Consider the following 22,666-nt stretch of genomic DNA (forward strand, 5'->3'; position numbering starts at 1 on the left):
GGTTATTTTTTCCTTTTTATTTTTAAGTAACCTCTTCCTGATGTCAGCAGTGACTGGCCGACCCGTGCTTCCGGCATACCTCCTAAATTTTTCAACTATCATGAACTACAATGTGTCATGAGAAAATAATCTTGAATTCTCCTTAATATGTTAAAGGTTTCCAAAGTTAGAACCACATAAAGATTGAAAGACATCGGGGGTCATTTACTAAGGGCCCGATTCGCGTTTTCCCAACGTGTTACCTGAATATTTTCGATTTGCGCCGATTTCCCCTGAATTGCCCCGGGATTTTGACGCACCTCTGAAAATGGGGGAGGGGGGGGGGGCGGTGGCCAAACGAAAACCCGACGGATTCTGAAAAACCGCCGCATTTAAAAAAAAAAAGTGTCGCGGAGCTTGCACTTACCTTCACTCAGCCTGGCTCGGTGTATTCCAGTGCGTTCCGGGGAACTTCAGCACAGCAGTGCCACCTGGTGGACGTCGGAGGAACTGCCTTAATGAATCCTGGCCGAACCCGAATCCACCGCAGAGAACGCGCCGCTGGATCGCGAATGGACCGGGTAAGTAAATCTGCCCCATCATGTCAAGAAGGTGCAAAATGGCGGAGTCGTTAAAGGGTAGTCTCGTCTGGGCATTCACATTCAGTTTCATTAATCTGCCATATATAAACATTTCTTCAATAAGATGTTATTAAAAAAATGTCCCTGTGTGAAGATAATTTCTCATAAATGTGGTCCCTTAGAAACAAGACTGACTCCTTAAATACGGCCACCTCTGCTGGAGGGGTTGCTTTTGTATATGAAGTGTCCAGGAGTTACTGCAGGTCCCACAGCCGTCCTGTGGTAATGATTGCAGAATCCAGGTGGTCAGGAAGCTATCTCGTTTCTAAGAGACAACATGGCTACATTTATGAGAAATTATCTTTACACAGGAACATTTTTTTAATAACATCCAACTGAAGAAATGTTTAAATATGGCAAATGAATTAAATTAAATTTAAATGCGCTGATGGGAATATCCCATTAAGGATATAAATAATAGTAATGCTGAGTGTTATACTTTTTTTTTTTTTTACTTTTTTTACTTTTTTTTTGTCTCATATAATTATTAGGCCCTGTCAAATCTTAAGCCACATATTAGCCACACGACTTCTCGTTTCTGATTTATTTTAAGAAGAGAGTAATTATAACTCATATTTGAGAAATAAAGCTAAACATAGTTGTCCCATTCCCTTGGTGTCTTGACCTTGCCAAAGGATCAAAGGCCCAAATGTGGATTGTTCCTGGTTCTGAGCACAATACTATTGTTTTTCTTTTGCCAAATTTGCGTAAATATTTTGAGAAATCTATTCCATTGTCATCTAGGTCACACTGCTTTGCATATAGCGATTGAAAGAAGACAATATAAAATTGTTAAGTATCTTATTGATAAAGGTGCAGAAGTGGATGTATTTTCGAAGGGCTCATTTTTTAAAAATCGTGGATTCTATTTTGGTGAGTAGAGAACATAAGTGGCCACTATAATAATCACTACTACTTCAGTTAGACAATGGGTAATTTACCTTGGGCTTTTCACTTTTTTCTCTTATATTTGCAACCTTTTTGGACACATTTATATTTTTGTGCCAAAATGTGTGACTTTTCCACTCTCCTAAGTTTGCTGCACAGAGTTTTTCAGTCATGCCCTTTAAAAAGTTGCTAATAAATTCCAGTCTTGAGCAGGTATAGGAGAAAGTTCAGAAGGGTTTGCAGAAGAACTTGTGACTTTTGTGTGACTTTTAAAATATTTTTTAAAAAATCCATCCAAGGATACTAAAGCTGTATTTTCATTTTCACCCCCAGGGGTGATGTGGGGGTAATCAATTTTTTTTATGTAGAGACTGCATTCAGGGCAACCCAAGAACAATAACATGGGTGCAGTAGTTTTCTGTTCTCTTCAGGAGTTGCTGTAATATGAGTCACCTCCCCTCTGACAATGGAGATTTTTTTCATTGCCTACAAAGTTTTCAAATTTCTAATGCTCTGCATTAAAAGAAATCTACCAATACCTTTATGCCAAATTAAGCTAAACATACTCACCTATACTCCTATTCATCTTAATCCTGCCCCTTGTCTTCTTTAATGTTGATACGATGGGATCATCTAAAATAAAAACACTTGCTTAGGGCTGCTAATTATTCAAATGTCATAAGTGATAAGGAAGTACCACACATCCAATAAGATAATGAACAAATAACATGAAAGCAGATGTGTATAAAGAAAATATTTTATTATAATTCATGCATTAAAAAAACCTTGTGGATACACACAGGGTATGAGCTATGAAGGTCCCCGGAAACACCCATATTGGGCCGTATGAAAATATCAATCATAGTATCATAGAAACATAGTATATAAGGCTGGAAAAAGGTGCAAGTCCATCATATCCGCCATAACAACCCCCTGGCTACAGTGATGGTAGAACCTCCTCTCCTTTAGGTGTAGAGGATGCCCCCTGTCTATGGTGATGGTAGAACCACCTCTCCTCTAGGTGCAGTGGATGCCCCTGTCTATGGTGATGGGAGAACCTTCTCTCCTCTAGGTGTAGAGGATGCCCCCTGTCTATGGTGATGGTAGAACCTCCTCTCCTCTAGGTGTAGAGGATGCACCCTGTCTATGGTGATGGTAGATCCTCCTCACCTCTAGGTGTAGAGGATGCCCCCTGTCTATGGTGATGGGAGAACCTCCACTCCTCTAGGTGTAGAGGATGCCCCCTGTCTATGGGGATGGTAGAACCACCTCTCCTCTAGGTGTAGAGGATGTCCCCTGTCTATGGTGATGGTAGAACCTTCTCTCCTCTAGGTGTAGAGGATGCACCCTGTCTATGGTGATGGTAGATCCTCCACACCTCTAGGTGTAGAGGATGCCCCCTGTCTACAGTGATGGTAGAACCTCCTCTTCTCTAGGCGTAGAGGATGCCCCTTGTCTAATGTGATGGTAGAAGAACTTCTCCTCTAGGTAGGTATAAAAAGATCTTTGGAGAGATCCTTGAACTGCCCGTTCAGGTATATGTACATTGTAATAAGGGTGTCCCCGAGGGTCTCTTTTTTCTAAACTGAATAATCCCAAATTCTGTAATCTGTCATTGTATTCTAGTCCCCCCCATTCTCCTAATAGTCATGGTTGCTCTCCTCTGCACCCGTTCCAGTTCATTTATGCCCAACATTACAGTGTGCCCTAAAATACAAAAGAAGTTATGAATGATTGAATAATAATGATAAATAATAATAAAATAAATGATGAATAATAATATAAATAATTAATGATAAATTTCATATATACTTACAAATTGCACAAGAATACAGCAAGGTACATCAAACAATCAATAAGTAGTAAGTGAACGAAAAACTATAAAATACCACATAGCATATGTCCTTGGGTGGGGGGAATATAGATCCCCACGTGTATCATCCGCTGTGTGGTAATGTAATTGTTTTCTGTTAACTTACTTACTACTTATTGATTGTTTGATGTACCATGCTGTACTCTTGTGCCATTTGTAATATATATGAAGTTTCTTGTGGACTGGATGAATTTTTCGCATTGGAAATTCACAACAGTTGCCCATAGCCTTATGGTGTTTAATATATTCACACTCTTGACATTTTAGGTCAGACACCCTTAGCTCTTGCTGCGTGTACCAACCAGCCAGACATAGTGACATTGCTTATGGATAACAGCAAGACCAACATAAAAATCCAGGACTCTTATGGAAATACCGTCCTCCATGCCCTCGTTACTGTGACAATGGATCAAGAACCTCACAACGCATTCATAATACAAATGTATGACAAGATTATCCGCAGCTGCAAGGACAAGGCTCTGGAAAGTAAAAAAAACAAGAAAGGCCTCACATCAATGCAATTAGCGGTCACGGAAGGTAAATTAGAGGTAAGAATAACATTCAGATCTCATATACAATGTACCAAAATATTGCTCAATATAAATACAGAGGTATTTCAAGAATAGTCATAAATCATATAGAAATAAAATTGGATCCTTAAAATATAAGCTAATATGTAATTATTAAAAATGTTTCTCCCCTTAGCTGAAAAATTCTGTGGACATACAATGTAATGAAGAATTGAAATGCTTCTGGTCCCTTAATCAGTCCATTGATTTTCTCTGTGCGGCGCAAACACAGGACAGAAGATGGCCGCTGGTCACATGTCCACACCAGGAAGGTCATGTGATCATCACTACGTTTGGCTGTAGTCGGTTGGTTGCAGCGCATCCAGTATGGCCGGTGTTGTGGTGAGACACTATCTCAGCGGTTTTATTAGGCAAATCTCTCTTCACCCGTTGCAATGCGTTTTTTTAAACGCATGTGTCAAATGCGACGTGTAACTGCACCCTTAACCAGACTTAAAGATTTTCTTTTTCTCACCAAGAAAAAGTTAATAAAATCTCATCAATTAACTATTTAAAACTCTAAGTGATGTGGCTCTCATAACGGAAAAAATAAGCGCCCATATTTCCACATTACAAAAAATATCAACATTTTATAGCCTGTAAAATATGACAATGCAAATCTGCTCTGAATGGCGCCTCCTTCCCTTCTTTGCCCGATCATGTGCCCATACAGCAGTTTACCAACACATATCAGCATACTCAGGAGAAATTTGGCATCAAACTATGTGGAGCTTTTCATCATTTAATCCAATGTGAATTTTACATTTTTGGGCCAAAATCAATGTATTATTTAAAAAAATTTCAAATTGTAAATTCCACCTCGATTTTGTTTTAAACCTTGTAATACACCTTAAGGGTTAACTTCTTAAAGTTGGTTTCTCATACATTGAAGGGTGTACTTTCTATATTACGACAATTTATGGGGGTTTTGCTCTCTCAAAGTCACTTAAAAACTGAGCAGGTTCCTGTAAATATAGGTTTTGGAGATTTTCATAAAAAAGTGAAAAATTTCACACATAATTCTAAACGTCCTAGAAAAATAAGAGGACGCATAAAAAACAATCATGATGCAGACATTCAAGAAATGTTAGTTAATACGTTTTTTGGGTGACTATCTGCCTGAAAAGCAAAGTATGTAAAACCTTAAAATTTTTGTCAAATTTCAATTTTTTCCATAAGTAAATGATGAAGGTCCCATTCTGGGACCGAAATGCGTCACATCTTTCAATAAACTAGCCATCTTGTGGAAACTACGATTTTAGGTCCAATGATTGACCATGAGCTGATCTTATATGTGTTTAATATCAGTCGGATCTTTTATGTTTTAAATACAAAAGCAGGCAGCACTCACAGTGGCAACATTTCAGTGTAAACCACCTTCCTCAGGCAAAACACAAGTGATTCTACACACATATATATTAGAAAGCATCATGGGTAAATTTTATCTGTATAAAGCTTCAAAATCTATAAGTGATCTGCCAAATTAAACTGGATAAAAATTTGATAAATTTGGTTTTATTTTGGACTACAAAAGAAATGTTATGTTCATGTCAACAAGGTCTAACGATCTGTCTGTTCATTTAGATTTTAAAATATATTCTGAACAGAGAAATAAAGGATGATGAGAACAGAATGTGGTCTTGGAAGATCACAGACTGGTCGTATGGACCGGTATCCTCCATTTTTTATGACTTGGAAGGTGTAGATACTTCCTCAAAAAAATCAATACTTGAAATGCTGGTCTACAATACAGACATTAAGGTAAGTGTGGGAAGGGACAGTGAGGTTGTTTTATTACACAGTATGGAGGACATTTATCCGTGCTTCCATGCCAGCTTCTCGAGTAGAAATACTGAAATAATTGCAATTTCTTGTGCACTGAAAAAAATTGATTATTTAAATGGTTATGCTAAAGTAAAGTAGCATGGCTAGTCGTAAAGTGGGCCGACACAGGGTGTTCCCGCAGGCAGACCCGGCATAGTTTTGCCTAGCAGCACAGCCGCCCTATGGATACAACAACAGGCCGGCATAAGATAAATTCCCCTCTATGTAAGTGTTGAGGAGGGGCCTTCCTTCACATGAAAAGAGGTGTGTGCCAAGAATTGTGCAAATATCTGAATTTTGGAGAATTTTTCTGGTGTAAACCAATTAAGGGATGGGGCTCATTTACTTAGAACAGTGCAAACAGCACTATTTGCAGTTGCCTGTGTAATGTGCAGAGAGCACCATATTCAGGATTTCCTGCGCATGTCGTGCATGAATCAGGTGCCTCGTGCACTGCTCTGACAGAGTGCACCACTTTTTTTGGGGCACCTTTAACATGGGCCATGCAACACACTTCTGGTGGACTCTGCGGGGCACATTTACTTACCCGTCTTGCGCGATCCCTGAACGTGTATTGTCCGAGCGAAATGCACATCTGCTGCAATTCACAAAGATTGTGCGTCTGATATCCTGCATCTGTCGCTTCCCCGCTCAGGTCCGACGGAGTTCACCTTCTTCTTCTTCCTGGTGCATGTAAGTGCATTATCTTGCAGCACAAGTTGAATCTTAAATCCCGCGCTCAGTTCGAATCAGTCGGATCATCCGGCGGCCCGCTACTTCTGATGCCCAGACTTCTGACGCCATAAAAGCCAGCGCAGCTGCGCCACAATCCAGTCGCGTGCAACACAATCCCCTGCTAAATCCCTGTCACAGTGGCGCAAATTCCAAAATCTTCGAAAATCCGATGTGTGATTCGCTGACCCTTAGTAAATAAGCCCCTGCATGATAGATGCAACTGTGCACCGGAACACCCCCTACAGTGCAGAAATGTGTGTTGCATATAGAATAATGTAGCCATAATACAATTGGGTCGCGTGCAAAACAAATGTGGCCTGGGCACATCTAAAATACCTGTGAAAGCAGGTGCTTCAATAACTGAAAGAAAATCTATCACCATTTCTGACACCTTTTATTTTAGAGTATATTGGGGGATATGTATGAATTTGTGGTGGTCTGTTTTCTAGCGCACCAAATTTAGTTGCGTTTTGGCTATGATTTTTCTTTTTGGTGACCGCAAAAAGAAAAAATCAGAAATGACCCCCAAATGCAGGAAGGGGTTCAGAAGTCGGTAGACTTGGTCTTAATGTGCCAAAGGTGTCAGGAATCTAGAAGGAAACAAAAAGCTGGAACCAAATTGAGGGACAAAATAAATTTTTGAGGATTGGGAAACAGCTATGTGGCGCAAGATAAATGTGCCGCATGAGGTAAAGGTACAAAAAGGAAGGATGGGCGCGCCAAAGAATGAGAGCAAACTACATAATACATTCCCCCTCATTATGTTTTGCAATCCTGTACATAAGAGCAAAATAAACACTGTCTCATCTATTTGTCCTAGGATCGGCATGAAATGTTAAATTTGGAGCCTCTCCATAGTCTTCTTCAGATGAAATGGGACAAATTTGCAAGACACATGTTTTTATTGTCTTTTCTATTTTTCTTCATTTTTGATATTATTTTTACTTGTTTGTTCTATTTACAACGCAAAGATGATAAGGTACATTGTATATCCAAAGCCTGTTAAGAATTTAGAATAACTTGTATATAAAATTTTCAAGGAGAAATAGGGGGTCATTTATTTTTAGTTTGTACATTTGTGCCTGTCTTTTTTTTTCAGGGGCTGCTTTTTTATTTTTAAAACAATTCTTTTCCTACATCTACTCGACAGTGTGCAACAAAATTACAACTTTTTAACCATGATTTGTGACAAAATTCTGACTTTTCCATAATTCTTAAACCTATACTTTACAGTTTTGTTGCTGTGTTAGCTCCTATCAGATCAAAGATGAGGGATGATGAAATCCATGAGATGCCTATTACACACAATGACATTCTCAGCTCTGCTACATCTCATCCACAACATACACTAGTAGATCTGCTGTGCCTCCCTACTGAAATTGTATAAAGCAGCACTGATAGATATGTTGGAATTAAATCTGTGAAATACTAAATTTTTTTTTTTTTAGTATATTTAAGAATCTTGTCTTTGTGAGAATACACCTTTAAATTAAATTAAACTAAACTGAAACTTGTTGTGCAGGCTCCATTTTTTGGGGGAGGGAGGGGTTGAAGGATTTTTTTTCTTATTTTTCTTAACTCCTTCAGTTCGAGGTATTTCTTGGTGTTTCCCATTTTTGTGTTTCCATCTCTTACTTCCCTCCTCCTATTCACAAGCCATAATTTTGATAAAGAAGATTTTTACATTGGACCGCAGTCTGTTGCCCACTTTATTTTTTATATATATATTTGTTATTTTCTAATTGTGACATCTACAGGAATAGCGTCATTTACCACTGGCTAATAACTATAGTGATTTTCTGTCTGCAGGCTCTGAAGTTATCGCAGCAGAATCGGAGCGCATTCAAACCTTCCGGTACAAAGAGTTGGCTTCAAGTTCTTGGCCATGTGTATGTTTTGACTTGCTCCATATGCATCATAATTGAGGAGGTCAGGACTGTATCTTGTGTCTGTTGTATATTATATGCTGAGAATTCCTAACATAGAACAGCTTTGTGTGAATTCTCATAGAGAAAAGAAATTGCATAATCATATTTTTACACACATAGGATTTTGGCATAGATTTTTCCCCCTCCTGTGGCAATATGCCTAATATTCTGTGCATAAAACTCTAATGACAATGAATTTCAATCAGATTTAGTGGCGGAAATTTCAGATCAAATAAGCCTGGGTCAATGAACCCTTAGTGGTGAACTCTAATATCCATTTTGCTTTGACTTGGCTCATACACATGAATGGATTGTGAGAGCTCCTCACCTCATCCATAAAGAGCCATAGCTATGTCCTATATTTTTCCATGCCCGGTCATGGTCCGGTGAGACAGCATGTGCTCTCCGCACTGTAACCAGGTGCCATAAGTGTCTATGAGGACCATGATCAGAACATGATCCCACTTCCATTTGTGTACATGAATTCTTAACTTGAAACCATTTCCTATTCATCATAATCTTTTTTCCAGTTTCGGAAATTCATGGTATTATTAAAAACAAAATCCATGGCAGTAGTGAATTTAATTTACCAGCTTAATTTACCAAGAACAATTGTCTGAAGAATGATGTTTTTGTCTTTTATATACTAAGTAGTGTTTTCTTTTAGAGCTTTTTAATAAATCGGTTGACGTTTTCTGATCTACAATCTGTGGTGTCAGATGCCTGGTTCAATATTATATTGTAAGTCCTGATGCACTTTATAAATATCTATCTATTGCTTTGAAACTTTTCTCCCTAAGTTTTTTGCTATGAATCACTCAGGCACACATATATATGGCATATAAAGACAAAGACCTGGCATAACAATAGGCATTATACCAATTATGGAAAATCAAGGTAGATTGGTTAACAAGTTTGGCTCGGTGACCGATGGGCCAATGGGTAAAATTTATCAATCTATTTGCACCAGAAATTTTTCATTATTTGCGCCACATGTATCATGGTTTAAAACTTTTTTACACTTTTCTGACTAATACAACAAAGGAAATATGACCTCATGGGAAAAATAATAATTTAACAACTCAGCGTCCAATATATCGGTCGAGCTCGTAATTGGAGCTGGGCGGGTATCATAAAACACGAGATGTCAGGTGTAACAAAGATGGGTTTTCTCTTTTTATGTTTTGGAAATGTGTACATTTTAGAGCTAAATTAATGTATTACCGACAAAATTAGACCATTCTAAATTTCATCTACATTTTGTTATAATTACTATGCAGCGCTCAAAGGGTTAAAATTCTTCCTAAAAGCTGTTTTTAATAGTTTGAAGGGTGTACTTTTGAAAATGGGGGATTCTAATAATTTCAAACTCATTGAAAACAAAAATGGGAATTTGGGAAAAAAATTATTAACTCCGTTCTATTTGTAAGCTAGCTAAGTCTAACATCATTTAACCGGTTCATTTAACCGGTTCGCGACCGCGGTCGCGTTCCGATGCATGGAGAGGGCTCGCGGCTCGAGCCCTCTCCATAGCCGGTAAGTCTCTGCTGCATATTGCAGCAAAGGCTTACCGGTAACACCCGTGATTGGTGCCGGCACCGAACGCGGGTGGCGACTTCAAACAGATGGCGGCGCATGGGAGCCGCCATCTTTCCAAGGATCGCCGCTCCCCGTGACGTCATCGGGGAGCGGCGATCCGTCGCCATGGTAGCGTTGGGTCTCACGAAGAACAGAAGCTACTTCGGGTTAACCCATTCATTACAATGTGCAATCAGCAATGTGCTATCAGCTATCATTGTAATGTATGAGGAGTAAAATCCCCATATACTGCCATACTGTAGTATGGCAGTATATGGTAGGATCGATCAGACAACCTAGGGTTAAAGTACCCTAGGGAGTCTGAAAAATAGTAAAAATAAAAATAAAAAAAAAGTTTAAAAAAAAAATTATAATAAAAAACCCTAAAAATTCAAATCACCCCCCTTTCCCTAGAACTGATATAAATATAAATAAACAGTAAAAATCATAAACACATTGGGTATCGCCGCGTCCGAAAATGCCCGATCTATCAAAATATAATAACGGTTTTTCACTGCTTTTAACCCCGTAATGGAAAATCACATCCAAAGTCAAAACTGGCACTTTTTTGCCATTTAAAAAAAAAATAAAAATTCTATAAAAAGTAATTAAAAGGTCGTACCGTCCTAAAAATAATATCATTGAAAACATCATCAAAAGTCGCAAAAGATGACACCACCCTCAACTCCATACAATGAAGTATGGAAAAGTTATAAGCACAAGAAGACGGCAAAATAAAAAAAAAATTTTGTTCATGAGGTTTTAATTTTTGTAAATGTATGAAAACATAATAAAACCTATACAAATTTGGTATCCCTGTAATCGTACTGACCCAAAGAATAAATTAGATGCTTCATTTGTGGCGTGAAGTGAAAGCCGTAATATCCAAGCCCACAAGAATACGACACAAATGCGTTTTTTCACCATTTTCACTGCATTTGGATTTTTTTTCCTGCTTCCCAGTACATGGCATGGAATATTCAATGCGATCACTATGAAGTGCAATTTGTTCCGCAAAAAACGAGCCATCACATAGCTTTTTATGTGTAAAAATAAAAAAGTTATAGATTTTTGAAGGTGGGGAGTGAAAAATGGAAATGAAAAAACGGGAAAGGGCCCGGTCCTTAACCGGTTAAGAATAGCAAGGATTTTTAAAAATGATGAAAACATAAATTTGAGACATAGGAAATGTTTGTAAGTAACCAATTCGGGAGATAAAACTATCGCTCTCAAAAGCAGATAATTAAAAATGTTGAAAATTACAAATTTCTCCAAAAATTTAGCAAATTCAACCAAAATTTACTGCTAATTTGAAGTACTATGTGTCCAAAAAACTGTCTCAAAATAATTGGGGTAGATTAAGGTGTTGGAAAGTTATAACCATACAAAGCAATACATGACAGATTAAAAAAAAAAGTCCAAGCTTTAACGTACAAACTTGAAGGGGTTAAAGAGTGTGTGTTTTCAAGCCTCTACCACCACCTGTCATGAGATAGGATGGAGGTCCTGCTTAGTGTCCAGAGTAATATTGCTGGCACCCAGAATGCACCAAATTCAGCTGCCCATGTAGCAGTGCTCATCCAGCTCCTCTACAAAAAGGATAGAGACCCCAGCCAGACAGAGACCCCTGGTCCTGGGCTGAAGATACTACTACCACAGCCAGCCACTGATAGACCTGTTGTTCTTTTCTAGGATTTTGTTGCCAGTCTGTTACCCCATTGTGGCCATTTTTTTCTTTGCTTCACCCTGTTGGTGCTACATTGACACAAGTTTTAGGCCATAGCCAAGCCAGCTACTCCAGTACCACCCTACAAGCTGCCCAACACCCACATCTACATACATGTTCCTCTCAACCCTGGTGGTGTGTGCTGCATAACCTAATACTGGACCCCAAAGGACCAGAGGAAGACAAACCAATTTGAAGGCTACAAGACTCTATTACAGATGGGCTAAAGGAGATCTACCATCAGTTTAGTGATGGTAGATTGGTAGATGTGTCCTAGAAAGAAGTTCCCGAGGAACGATGCTCTTCAGGATTTCTTTTATTATAACGCTATATCCCACGATTGCCCAATCAGGATATGTCTCAGGTAGCCTTGTGTTTTAACGCTACATGGAGTATGCATGCATTAAAACAGCCGATGTAGCCTCGTTTCTCAGGAACTTCTTACTAGGACACATCTACCATCATTAAACTGATGGTAGATGTCCTTTAATGGAGAGTAGCCCAAGAGAATAATTTTATGTAGCAGGCAAAAATATCAGGGCTTTATTTTACTAAAGATGAGTAATGAGTTACACAAATGCATCTGTTTAATGCATATCCATTTATATTTCAGCATCACACAAGCCGTCCTGGTCATCCTATCATCAATAACCTATATGTGTGGAATAGAAGAATCTCTGATCTTCATGGTCATCGCCATAACACTTGGATGGACAAACATGTTGTACTACACCAGAGGGTTCCAGTCCCTGGGTATCTACAGCGTTATGGTCCAGAAGGTAAATATCAATAAGGAATATTCCATGTAAAAATAATTATTATTTTTTATAACCAGCACCTCTAAGACTAAGTTCATACCTGTGTTCTACAGATGTCATTGAACCTTCCAGTGTTAATAGTTTAAAAAAATAGGGTGGTCCTATTGAAATCTATGGTGAATAGAAGGTGGACATTAGATCTTCTATTTTTTGTTTCCATTGCATTCTCTTAAAAAAAACATTGTAATGGAAACCCTAACCCAGGTGTGAATATGGCTGAACACATATTGTAATGTACAATGTGAAATAAATTTAATATACTATACCAGTGGTGGCGAACCTCGGGGTGGCACTCGGAGCCATTTCTGTGGGCACTCAGACCATCACCCCAGGACAGAGTTCACCAAATAGGACCAAATTCACCCAGTCCCAGACAACTTAAGAGATGCTTATTTTAAAGTAACACTTCATTGGCTGATGGGAACTGTGGGAAAAGTGAGGAGGTGTTGACAAAACTGCAATATCATTGGAGGTCATCGTGCTGGACCAACCATTTTTACTCTACAGAGAGACCCTGGAGAGAAGCTTCAACGAGAGTCTGAATTTGCCCTCCTTCTTTCAACTATATTGGTTGCCTCTGGGGGGCGATACAATTGAATGATGTTGAAGAACAGGTAGCAATAAGTTACTGCTTAAAATGCCATGTTGGCACTTCACAGGAAAATAAGTGGATTTTGGTTTTAGTTTGGGCACTCTGTCTCTAAAAGGTTTGCCATCACTGTACTATACTATGGACAGTTATTTTAAAAAAAGACACAGCGGGGTCTATCATACAAACTAGACCTTTAGTTTCTTGGCCTCTAGTAAGAATATATGATACAGGAACAAAGGATTAAGTTGAAGTTGGAAGATAATTTGTTTCTTTCACCAATTGAACGAGTTTGGATGATATTTATTTTATTTTTATGGGCAACTATGGACTTGTGTCTCCTGGCACCTGCTCTGTTTATGCAATGCAGAAGACCAGAGAGTGAGAACTATCAGCCGGCCTTTGTCAACTCTACTGAGAGAATATTGTACAGTACAAAAAATTATGAATGTACTCAACCAGCAACATATTTTTATTTTCTAGGTTATCTTGAATGATGTCTCAAAGTTTTTACTGGTGTATTTACTCTTCCTACTTGGATTTGGAGTAGGTAAGGAGCTTCTTTATACATTAGATTATCATTTTAAGTCAGTTAAACAGGTTTTCAATGAATTTGGAAAGCCTGGGAGGCTGAAATTAGGAGAAAAAAAAAGAATACATACTTTTACCACTCCCAGCCCCTCCCTTCCGGTTTTAGGGCCTGTATCTGGTTTGAACTTCTGGGTGGTCATGGGGCCACCAATGTGTGGCCTATTTCGACCATTGGACATCATTACTATATTCCAGGGGACTTTGCTCTCCTGTTCTGTGAGGGAACAGGGCAGTAGCAGGCCAAAAACACAGTACAAGATTGACTCAGGTACCGGAGTGAGTGAGTATGGTTACTTTTTTTATTTCTTACCCTGACCCCAGTCCCCTACAGATATACCATTTTACACCAGTGTGTACGGCACTGAAGGCTGCAGCATACATTCGATATTGATGGCCTATCTTAAAGACAGATTACATTTACAGCCGATAAATTCACAGTGATTGATGGAATATGTTGGGTGCTGCTCCCTCTCTGCCTCTCCATGTACACTAGGGTACCTGGTATAATTCTATGCCAGTTCCTATATAGCATATAATTTTGCTATAGCCTAAGCCAGCAAGCTGATCTGACTTGAATGGGGCATTTCTAACCCTAGAAAAAACAACTCCATTTCCACTTGGTGTGATGAATGTGTAGGGAGAACATTCTCTTGGCATAAATTCACATGGCTGTTATGGCGGCCGCGATCTGGTTGTATGATTTGTGACCAGATCATGGCTCTCATAGACTTCTATGGCTCCCAGTGATTGTGCAGCAGCCGCACCATAGAATATAGGACTTGTTCTATATTTTGGCAGATTTGCTGCACAACTACTTGTCTACCTATGGAGGGAGGAGGAGGGAAAAGCACTAACCACTGCCCCTCCTCCTACCAGCCCTGTTCTTGCCCTGGATCCTGTCAGGGCGTGCACATGGCCATGGGAATGTACTCTAAAGCCTTATGCACACTGTCACATTTGCAGCTAGCTATCATGCATGGGCATATCTATGAAGGACCCCAGGGCTGCTGGCAGTGGCGTAACATGAAGCCGATGGGCCCCAGTGCAAAGTCTGTGCCAGGGCCCCGACTATATTGTATGGTTTATAGTACTAGTCTTCTCATATGGGAAAGTGAGACCTTATGAGCACCCAAAGCCTCTTGGGCCCGGTTGCGACCGCACCCTCTGCACTCCCTCAAGTTACGCCCCTGCGGGCATTAAATGCCTGTTAGATTGAAATAAATTTAATAGCTATTTAATGATTTATTTGAAAAGTGGCTCTCATACCGAAAAAAATAAGCCCCCATTTGTCCACATATAGATTGTAAAATATGACAATGCAAATCTGCTCTGAATGGTGCTTCTTTCCTTCTATGCCTGGCCATGTGCCCATACAGCAGTTTACTAAGACAGAGGAGGTAATGGCATACTTGGGAGAAATTATGTATTAAACTTTGTGGAGCTTTTTGTCATTTAATCCATTGTGAATATTTAATTTTTTTCGGCCAAGATTAATGTATTGTCCCCAAAAAAAAATGTAAATTACACCTCCATTTTGTTTGAATTCCTGTAAAACATCTAAAGGGTTAACAAATTTCTTAAAATTGGTTTTTCATACATTGAGGGGTATCATTTCTATAGTAGGGTAATTTATGGGCTTTTACCCTTTAAATGTCACTTGAAAGCTGAGCAGATGCCTGTAAATATAGAAATGACATCCTAAGAAATGAAAGGACGCATAAAAAACCATCCCAACTTAAAGCAGACATTCAGGAAATGTTATTTATGAAGTTATTTGGTGCCTATGGGTTTTTTTTCATAATTTAATGAAACTATATCATCCAAATTTTTCCACTAATTTAAAGTACAATGTGGGATGAGAAAACAATCTCAAAATTACCTGGATATGTTAAAGTATTAAAAGGTTATGACCATTTATAGTGACACAAGGCAGATTTTAAAAAAATGAGCTTGGTCTGATAGCCCTAAAGTGGCCTGGTCCTTAAAAGTGTTTGTCCATAAAAGGAAATTCTCAAATTTCAACCCCCTAGGGATTATTACACAATAAAGATCATTTTAACCCCTTACTTTACAAATTTTACACTTGTATTGCTGTTTTAGTTCCTATCACTCATTGATTGTCAGTTCGAAATTCCAGAGTGTGGACGGGGACTCTCTGAGCAGACACATTATGATCCCTCTAATGCTATGAGATGCTGTGTGCTGAAAATGTGGTTATATTATCAGGGTACAAGGTTTATATAAACTCTCATTTAGCTTCTGAACATTGTACTAGTATGTGACACATAGAAAGAAAGATTCCACAGATCAGAGATGATGAGATCCATGAGATGAATATTACATTCTTAGCTCTGCTACATCTCTGCTCTCCCACAACATACAGTCAGATCTGATGTGCCTCCCTCCCCCTCCCCTGGATGAATAACTTATCTGCATGTAGCTTGTAGCTTTACTCTCTTTGTATTGTGTTGTTTGTCGGCAGGAAATCAGAGTGTGTGTCTGTGTGAGCTCATCCTGGAATGCAGCTCAACAGCTTGAGACAAAAGAACAAGATATCTGCTGACCTTAAACTCAAACGGTACAGGGACAGGTCTAGGGGTACCCAAAATTCTGTACACCAGGACTGATAGAGACAGGTTGGAATCATATCTGTGAAATGTTGTATTTTTTTGTTAATAGCAGTGAATTAGTGAATGTGTTATTTTGTAATCCTGAGTATATTTAAGAAACTTGCCTTCATGGGTATACCCCTTTAAAGTTAGTCCATCAACAACTATAAATAAGTGCTAAAACACACTGCCCTGTCAGTCTGTTATTGTGTGAAGTCCTGTTTCACTGAACAACCAGTGTCCAGGATGGAACTCCTATATGATGTGGTACGTGATCTATGATACAAGAAGTCCCATCTACTTTGCGGAATTACAGTGGGGAAGCAGAGACTCCCTCTATCATATACTCCATCTTCAGGGCCGGCGCCAGCACTGGGCATGGGCTACTGGGGGGGGGGGGGGCACATAAGGCTGTACATAAGAAATCCATAGTGGGTGAGGGGGACTTTATATAAAATAACAATGAACAGGCTGTTTGGTATGATAAACTAGGGAATATTTTAGGGAACAGGAAACTGTTTTAGTTTCTGAATAAGTTCACTGCAAAGGCCGTACTGAGGCTCTCCTAGGGGCCTACTGAAACCTGGAGCCAACCCTGTGTATCTCTATGATGAATGGAGTCCCATCCTCAACACTGTCCATGAAACAGGACAGAAATCTAGCAGTAAATGCAATGTAATATATTTTTTAATTACTCTCCCCAGCTCTGGCTTCACTAATTGAACATTGTGCTGAAGGTGAAGACTGCAGCTCTTATGGCAGCTTTAGAACAGCTATTGTGGAACTGTTTAAGCTTACCCTGGGACTAGGAGACCTGGAGATGCAAAAAGACGCAAAATATCCCACCCTCTTCCTGATTCTTCTAATAATTTATGTCATTTCAACATTTGTGCTTCTTCTTAATATGTTAATTGCATTAATGAGCGAAACTGTGGATAACATTTCTAAGGAAAGTGAGAACATCTGGAGGCTTCAGGTGGGTATAAAGTGTGAAGTATATATTTTATGACAACTATTAAAGCTAGTGCACTGCTTGGGAAGTGTACAACAACTTTTTTTGGTGCACTTTTGTGGCCCGATTTGCACTGCTGTTGTGGGGATGTACAGTAAAGACCAAATGTTTGGACACACCTTCTCATTCAAAGAGTTTTCTGTATTTTCATGACTATAAAAATTGTAGATTCACACTGAAGGCATCGAAACTATGAATTAACACATGGAGAATTATATAGTTAACAAAAAATTGGGAAACAACTGAAAATATGTCTTCTTTTCTAGATTCAATGTAGCCACTTTTTGCTTTGATTACTGCTTTGCACATTCTTGACATTCTCTTGATAAGCTTCAAGAGGTAGTTACCAGAAATGGTTTTGGTTTTCCAACAGTCTTGAAGGAGTTCCCAGAGATGCTTAGCACCTGTTGTCCCTTTTGCCTTCACTCTGCGGTCCAGCTCACCCTAAACCATCTGGATTGGGTTCAGGTCTGGTGACTGTGGAGGCCAAGTCATCTGGTACCCCATCACTCTCTTCTTGGTAGCCCTTACACAGCCAAGGGGTGTGTTTGGGGGTCATTGTCCTTTTGAAAAATAAATGATAGTCCTACTAAATGAAAACCGGATGGAATAGCAGCCGCTGCAAGATGCTGTGTTAACTATGCTGGTTCAGTATACCTTCAATTTTGAATAAATCCCCAACAGCATTACACCTCATCCTCCATGCTTCACAGTGGGAATCAGGCATGTAGACTCCATTCATCACACAAAGATGCGGTGGTTGGAACCAAAGATCTCAAATTTGGACTCATCAGACCAAAGCACAGATTTCCACTGGTCTTAAGTCCATTCCTTGTGTTATTTAGCCCAACAAGTCTCTTCTGTTTGTTGCCCACCCTTAGGAGTGGTTTCCTAAGAGCTATTTTACCAAGAAGGCTGCTGCACTCAGTCTCCTCTTACCAGCTGTTGTAGAGATGTGTCTGCTGCAGGAACTCTGTGTGGCATTGACCTGGTCTCTATTCTGAGCTGCTGGTAACCTGTGATTTCTAAGGTTGGTGACTCAGATGAACTTAACCTCCGCAGCAGAGGTGACTCTTGGTCTTCCTTTCCTGGGGCGGTCCTCATGTGAGCCAGTTTCTTTGTAGCGCCTGATGGAGCGTGCAACACAGTTCTGTCTAATCGCTGTAATAAAAGTGAGGTACGGTCCAACTCTGTCCCAGAACGCCATTTTAAATGCAGAATTTTGTGGTGCTGTGGACACAGCTGTGAAACAATACTGGCGCAGACACTTTATAAATACATGTACAAGAAGTTTGCATGTTATTTTCAGTGCAAAGTCAGACACGCTTGAATTAATGTGGCCCAATGACTGGTGTTCTCTAGTTGTGTGACATCTGTGGTTGAGAAGTGTTTTGTCCTTAGCCCCTGTGTTTTAATACATTTTAAAAAATGAAAACTTTGTGTACAAAAAACAAAGAAAAATTGTTTTGCCATCTTCTGACACTAATAACGTTTTCATGCTTCGGAGTACGGAGCTGTGTATGGTATCATTTTGAGGACTGTACAACCTTTTGATCACTTTTTGTTAATTTCTTTTATTTGTTGCAGAATGGCGAAAAAGGGGAGCGGGGGTTTAACACCGAAAAAAAAGTTATTATATTTTGATAGACTTGACATTTTGGGATGCGGTGATGTTTATGATTTAAAGGGGTATTCTCATCTGAGCACTTACATTCAGTTTCATTAATCTTCCTTATATAAACATTTCTTCAATTGGATGTTATTAAAAAAAATGTTCCTGTGTGAAGATAATTTTTCATAAATGTAACCATGTTGTCCCTTAGAAACGAGATAGCTTCCTCGGATACGGCCACGTCTGATAGATTGAGTGCACAAAGAAACAAAAGGTTATTGTATATAGAATGTCCGGGAGTTACTACATGTCGCACAGCCGTCCTGTGGTAATGATCGCTGAATCCTGGTGGTTTGGCACGGCTCTATATCGCATGTCTGGCAACCGCTGCCAGAGTGTGACGTGGTCGTATCCGAGGAAAGTATCTAGTTTCTAAGGGACAGAATAACTACCTTTATGAGAAATTATCTTCACACAGGAACATTTTTTTTAATAACATCCAATTGAAGAAATGTTTACATATGGCAAATGAATTTAATTAAATGTAAATGCCCAGATGGGAATACCCCTTTAACTTGTTTAATTTTATATCAGTTCTAGGATGATTGATTCATTCTCTTTCTCACAGAGAGCAAGTACTATACTGAAATTTGAAAAAACTATAAAATTTCTTTTCGGAGACAAATTTCGGCTTGGAGTGATGCACAACTTTTCTGATAACGACAAAAGATTATGTTTAAGGTAAAGTAATGTCCAAGAAATTAAAAACATATGATGTGAACAAATGTTGAACATATCAAGAAGAAACAGAAAAATAAATGTTTTCTTTACTTACAGGATTAGTAAAGTGAAATGGAGTGAATGGCACAGGGCAGTCACCTGTGTGCAAGAGGAGGGAGTAACACAGTCAAAAGGTTTGTCAACTGGTGTAACTTGCTTGGAAAAGTTCTGAATCAGAGCGGCTGGTTGAAAAATAATGAAATATAAGTAAATTATTCACTTCATACTGTATTCACATGACTGTATTGGGGGCTGTGATTTGGCTGCACAAATTGCAGCCAGATCACAACCACCATAGAGGTCTATTGTAACTGGTAACAGAGTGATGAGCACACGGTGATTCACCGTACCGCGACCGAGCTGAGTACCTGCACCACAAAATGTAGAGTAGGCGCTATTCCTGGACGTTTTGCAGCTCAACCTTTCAGCTCACTATGGAGATTGGAGGTGTGAGCTGTAATCTTGTATTAGCCGCTATCATGAAGCTATAGTTAACAGCTCTCCAGAGCTTATACCCAACACCCAGCTAAATACAACATGAGATCAGAAGGTCCTCCGCACACCTTCTGTTGTCCATAGGGTTGCATGTATGCAGGGGCACCTTCCAATAATCCCAACAACAAAAATGATGTGGAATGCTGAGTTATTTTTGAATTGTAAATTAAATAATGTCATGGCGGCCTACCAAATAACGGTTTTGTTTTTGGAAATTTCTTACACTCTTTGGAGCAGGTTCTGCATCTCCTGCTTCTTTCTTTGGCATAAAATACCAAATAATGGAAGATAAGCAAATTTTCCAGGATGTGACAAGGAAAACAATGCCTCTTTAGTTGGGAATATGATCTTTCTGGAAAAGATATACTGGTTTGGCTTTAATTCCACATCATGTCATTAGGCTTCTTGAAAGACATTTTTGATGTTAAGGGGAGCTGCCCTACAAGGTAGCAAAATAGGCGTGTTTTTCCTTGTCCCATCCAGGAAAAAGTATTTGCATATTTCCCAGAATCCCCTAGAGGAGCATCAATGGCTTTAAGTCTCAACACGCCTACAAGGCGGCCTTAATTGGCAAAGTCTCCATAAGGCAAACTCTTACTCCCTAATCCAGAGGATGGGCAGTAATATGACCTCTGCCACTTTTGTTCTTTCCCAAATATCTAAGGAAACAGTTTTCTTAAATGCTATTTATAAACTTTCCAATTGAAGTCCTGCAAAATTGTATAATTTATGCCTTTAAAAACATGTGAAAAACACTGGTATTTATATAAGATTTTCTTGCGTTCTTCAGTAAAAGAAGCTGATGGGTTCTCCAGTATAACCGCTGTGGATGTATCTGACCGAGGTAGACATCCTATAATCGTGCAGGAAAATGAAGAGGATTCAGACATGGAAATTTTTTCAAGCTCTGAAATACAAAATTACTAAAGTAATTTTTACTCCTTTTTAGAGTTGAATATGTTCTCTCACCAGTTTTACTCAGGGGCAAATATACAAAGATGATAAGAAAATCTACATATATGTTTTTTGTTAATTTGTTCTTTAAATTTGCAAAAATCAAGTATTTTTTCTATTCACATTTTTTTTTTTTTTTTTTTAGTTAAGTTTCTATAGAAACTAACAGCTCTACCATGCAAAGGAGCACTCGTTGATCTTGTGATTCCTGGCTCTAATAGAAGCAGTGGTTTTCCTTTCCTCTAACCTCTAAACACCAAATCAAGTGCTAAATGGAGTACTGTGTTGGCCTCTTAAGAGAAGACAGAAGCAGAACTGTCTCGTCATCTCATTGTTGCTTCTTGGATGTATTGAGCAGACATGGACTCATCCTGCTTTTGCAAACTCGAAAAACTATCACTGTGACTCAGCGTCTGCAGCAATAAAGGGGCTAAATAAAGGACCACATCAGGACTTAGAGAAGTCCAAGAACAATAGCAAAGAAAACCATAAAAAACAGCACAGTATTGTTTCTTTATTTTGGCTCACATGCCAACAGTGTAATAAAACAGAGCAATGTTATGCTGGACGTCTTCCATAGTGTGTAACATGATTTTACAGATTGCATGTCAGGTGGTTGTGGTCCAGTTTGGTGTGAACATAAGAAAAACTTGTGGTCAAAATAGTTTTTTTACCTGGATGCTCTGCCCTACTATATACTGTGCTGATTGGCTAGCAGGAGTCAATCAACAATAAGAAGACTCCTATATATAGGAGCAGCCCTAAAAGTTGTCAAGGAAAGAAGAAAACAAGCCCCACCACAGCCCCCCAGGATCTGTGTCAGACATCATAAACAGAGTAAGCACTATAACCATAATGAGTCTATTAACATAGTGAAACCATTGGAGGACCCCCTATTTAGTAAAAGCTGATACAACTTCTTAACTGCACTCCAGTGAGTCAGTGGTGCTTTGCTTTTTTTGTCAATATTGTAAAAATCGTTGTACAAAAATGAAATCTAACCCCAAATAATTACAAGGGTGTCTATAAATACAGGGGAATTGGTTTCACACAAATGCGCTTGGCCAATAGAAACAGAGCGGTGTCAGGCTCAGAGATATTGGATCCTCTGGACCACCGCGAACAATGACACAAGCCGACACCTGGGACCGGAGTCTAAGTGGTACCCGGTTTTCACCTGAGCCCGCCACAAAGCGGGTTGGACTTGCTGCGGCGTGATACCACCAGGTCGTTCCACAGATGCAACTTGTCCGCGGTGGCAGCCAAGTGGCAATCTCGTGGTCGGGGACAGACAGGAGGGTAGGATGGGCAGCACAGGATCAGAGTCGGGGACGTAGCAATAGGTCAGGGCAGTCAGCAGAGAAGCGTAGTCAGGATCAGAAAAGGGGTCACAACAGGAAATCTCAATAACAGTGCAAGGCATAAGACAAAGCTTTCTCTAAGGCATGAGGCACGAAGATCCGGC

General features: G+C 39.3%; 1 protein-coding gene across 1 annotated transcript; it reads left to right on the forward strand.

Annotated features, from left to right (window-relative positions):
- Positions 1–1,548: 1,548 nt before the first annotated feature.
- On the forward strand, positions 1,549–21,769 carry LOC140117097 (transient receptor potential cation channel subfamily V member 3-like). Its single transcript, XM_072133530.1, has 12 exons — positions 1,549–1,552; positions 3,649–3,929; positions 5,535–5,711; positions 7,330–7,488; positions 8,319–8,438; positions 9,105–9,178; positions 12,355–12,520; positions 13,632–13,698; positions 17,053–17,324; positions 19,601–19,713; positions 19,810–19,886; positions 21,038–21,769. The coding sequence occupies exons 1-12, from the start codon at positions 1,549–1,551 to the stop codon at positions 21,172–21,174; spliced, it is 1,647 nt and encodes a 548-aa protein (XP_071989631.1). The 3' UTR covers positions 21,175–21,769.
- The last annotated feature ends 897 nt before the right edge of the window (positions 21,770–22,666 follow it).

Source organism: Engystomops pustulosus, chromosome 2, assembly GCF_040894005.1.
Source record: "Engystomops pustulosus chromosome 2, aEngPut4.maternal, whole genome shotgun sequence".
Taxonomy (NCBI): Eukaryota; Metazoa; Chordata; class Amphibia; order Anura; family Leptodactylidae; genus Engystomops; species Engystomops pustulosus.

Bases quoted from the DNA above. Each gene is read 5' to 3' on its own strand.
- LOC140117097 (XM_072133530.1), top strand. The intron at 13,699-17,052 runs GTAAGGAGCTTC...TACTCTCCCCAG, and splicing joins CCTACTTGGATTTGGAGTAG to CTCTGGCTTCACTAATTGAA. The intron at 19,887-21,037 runs GTTTGTCAACTG...TGCGTTCTTCAG, and splicing joins GGGAGTAACACAGTCAAAAG to TAAAAGAAGCTGATGGGTTC.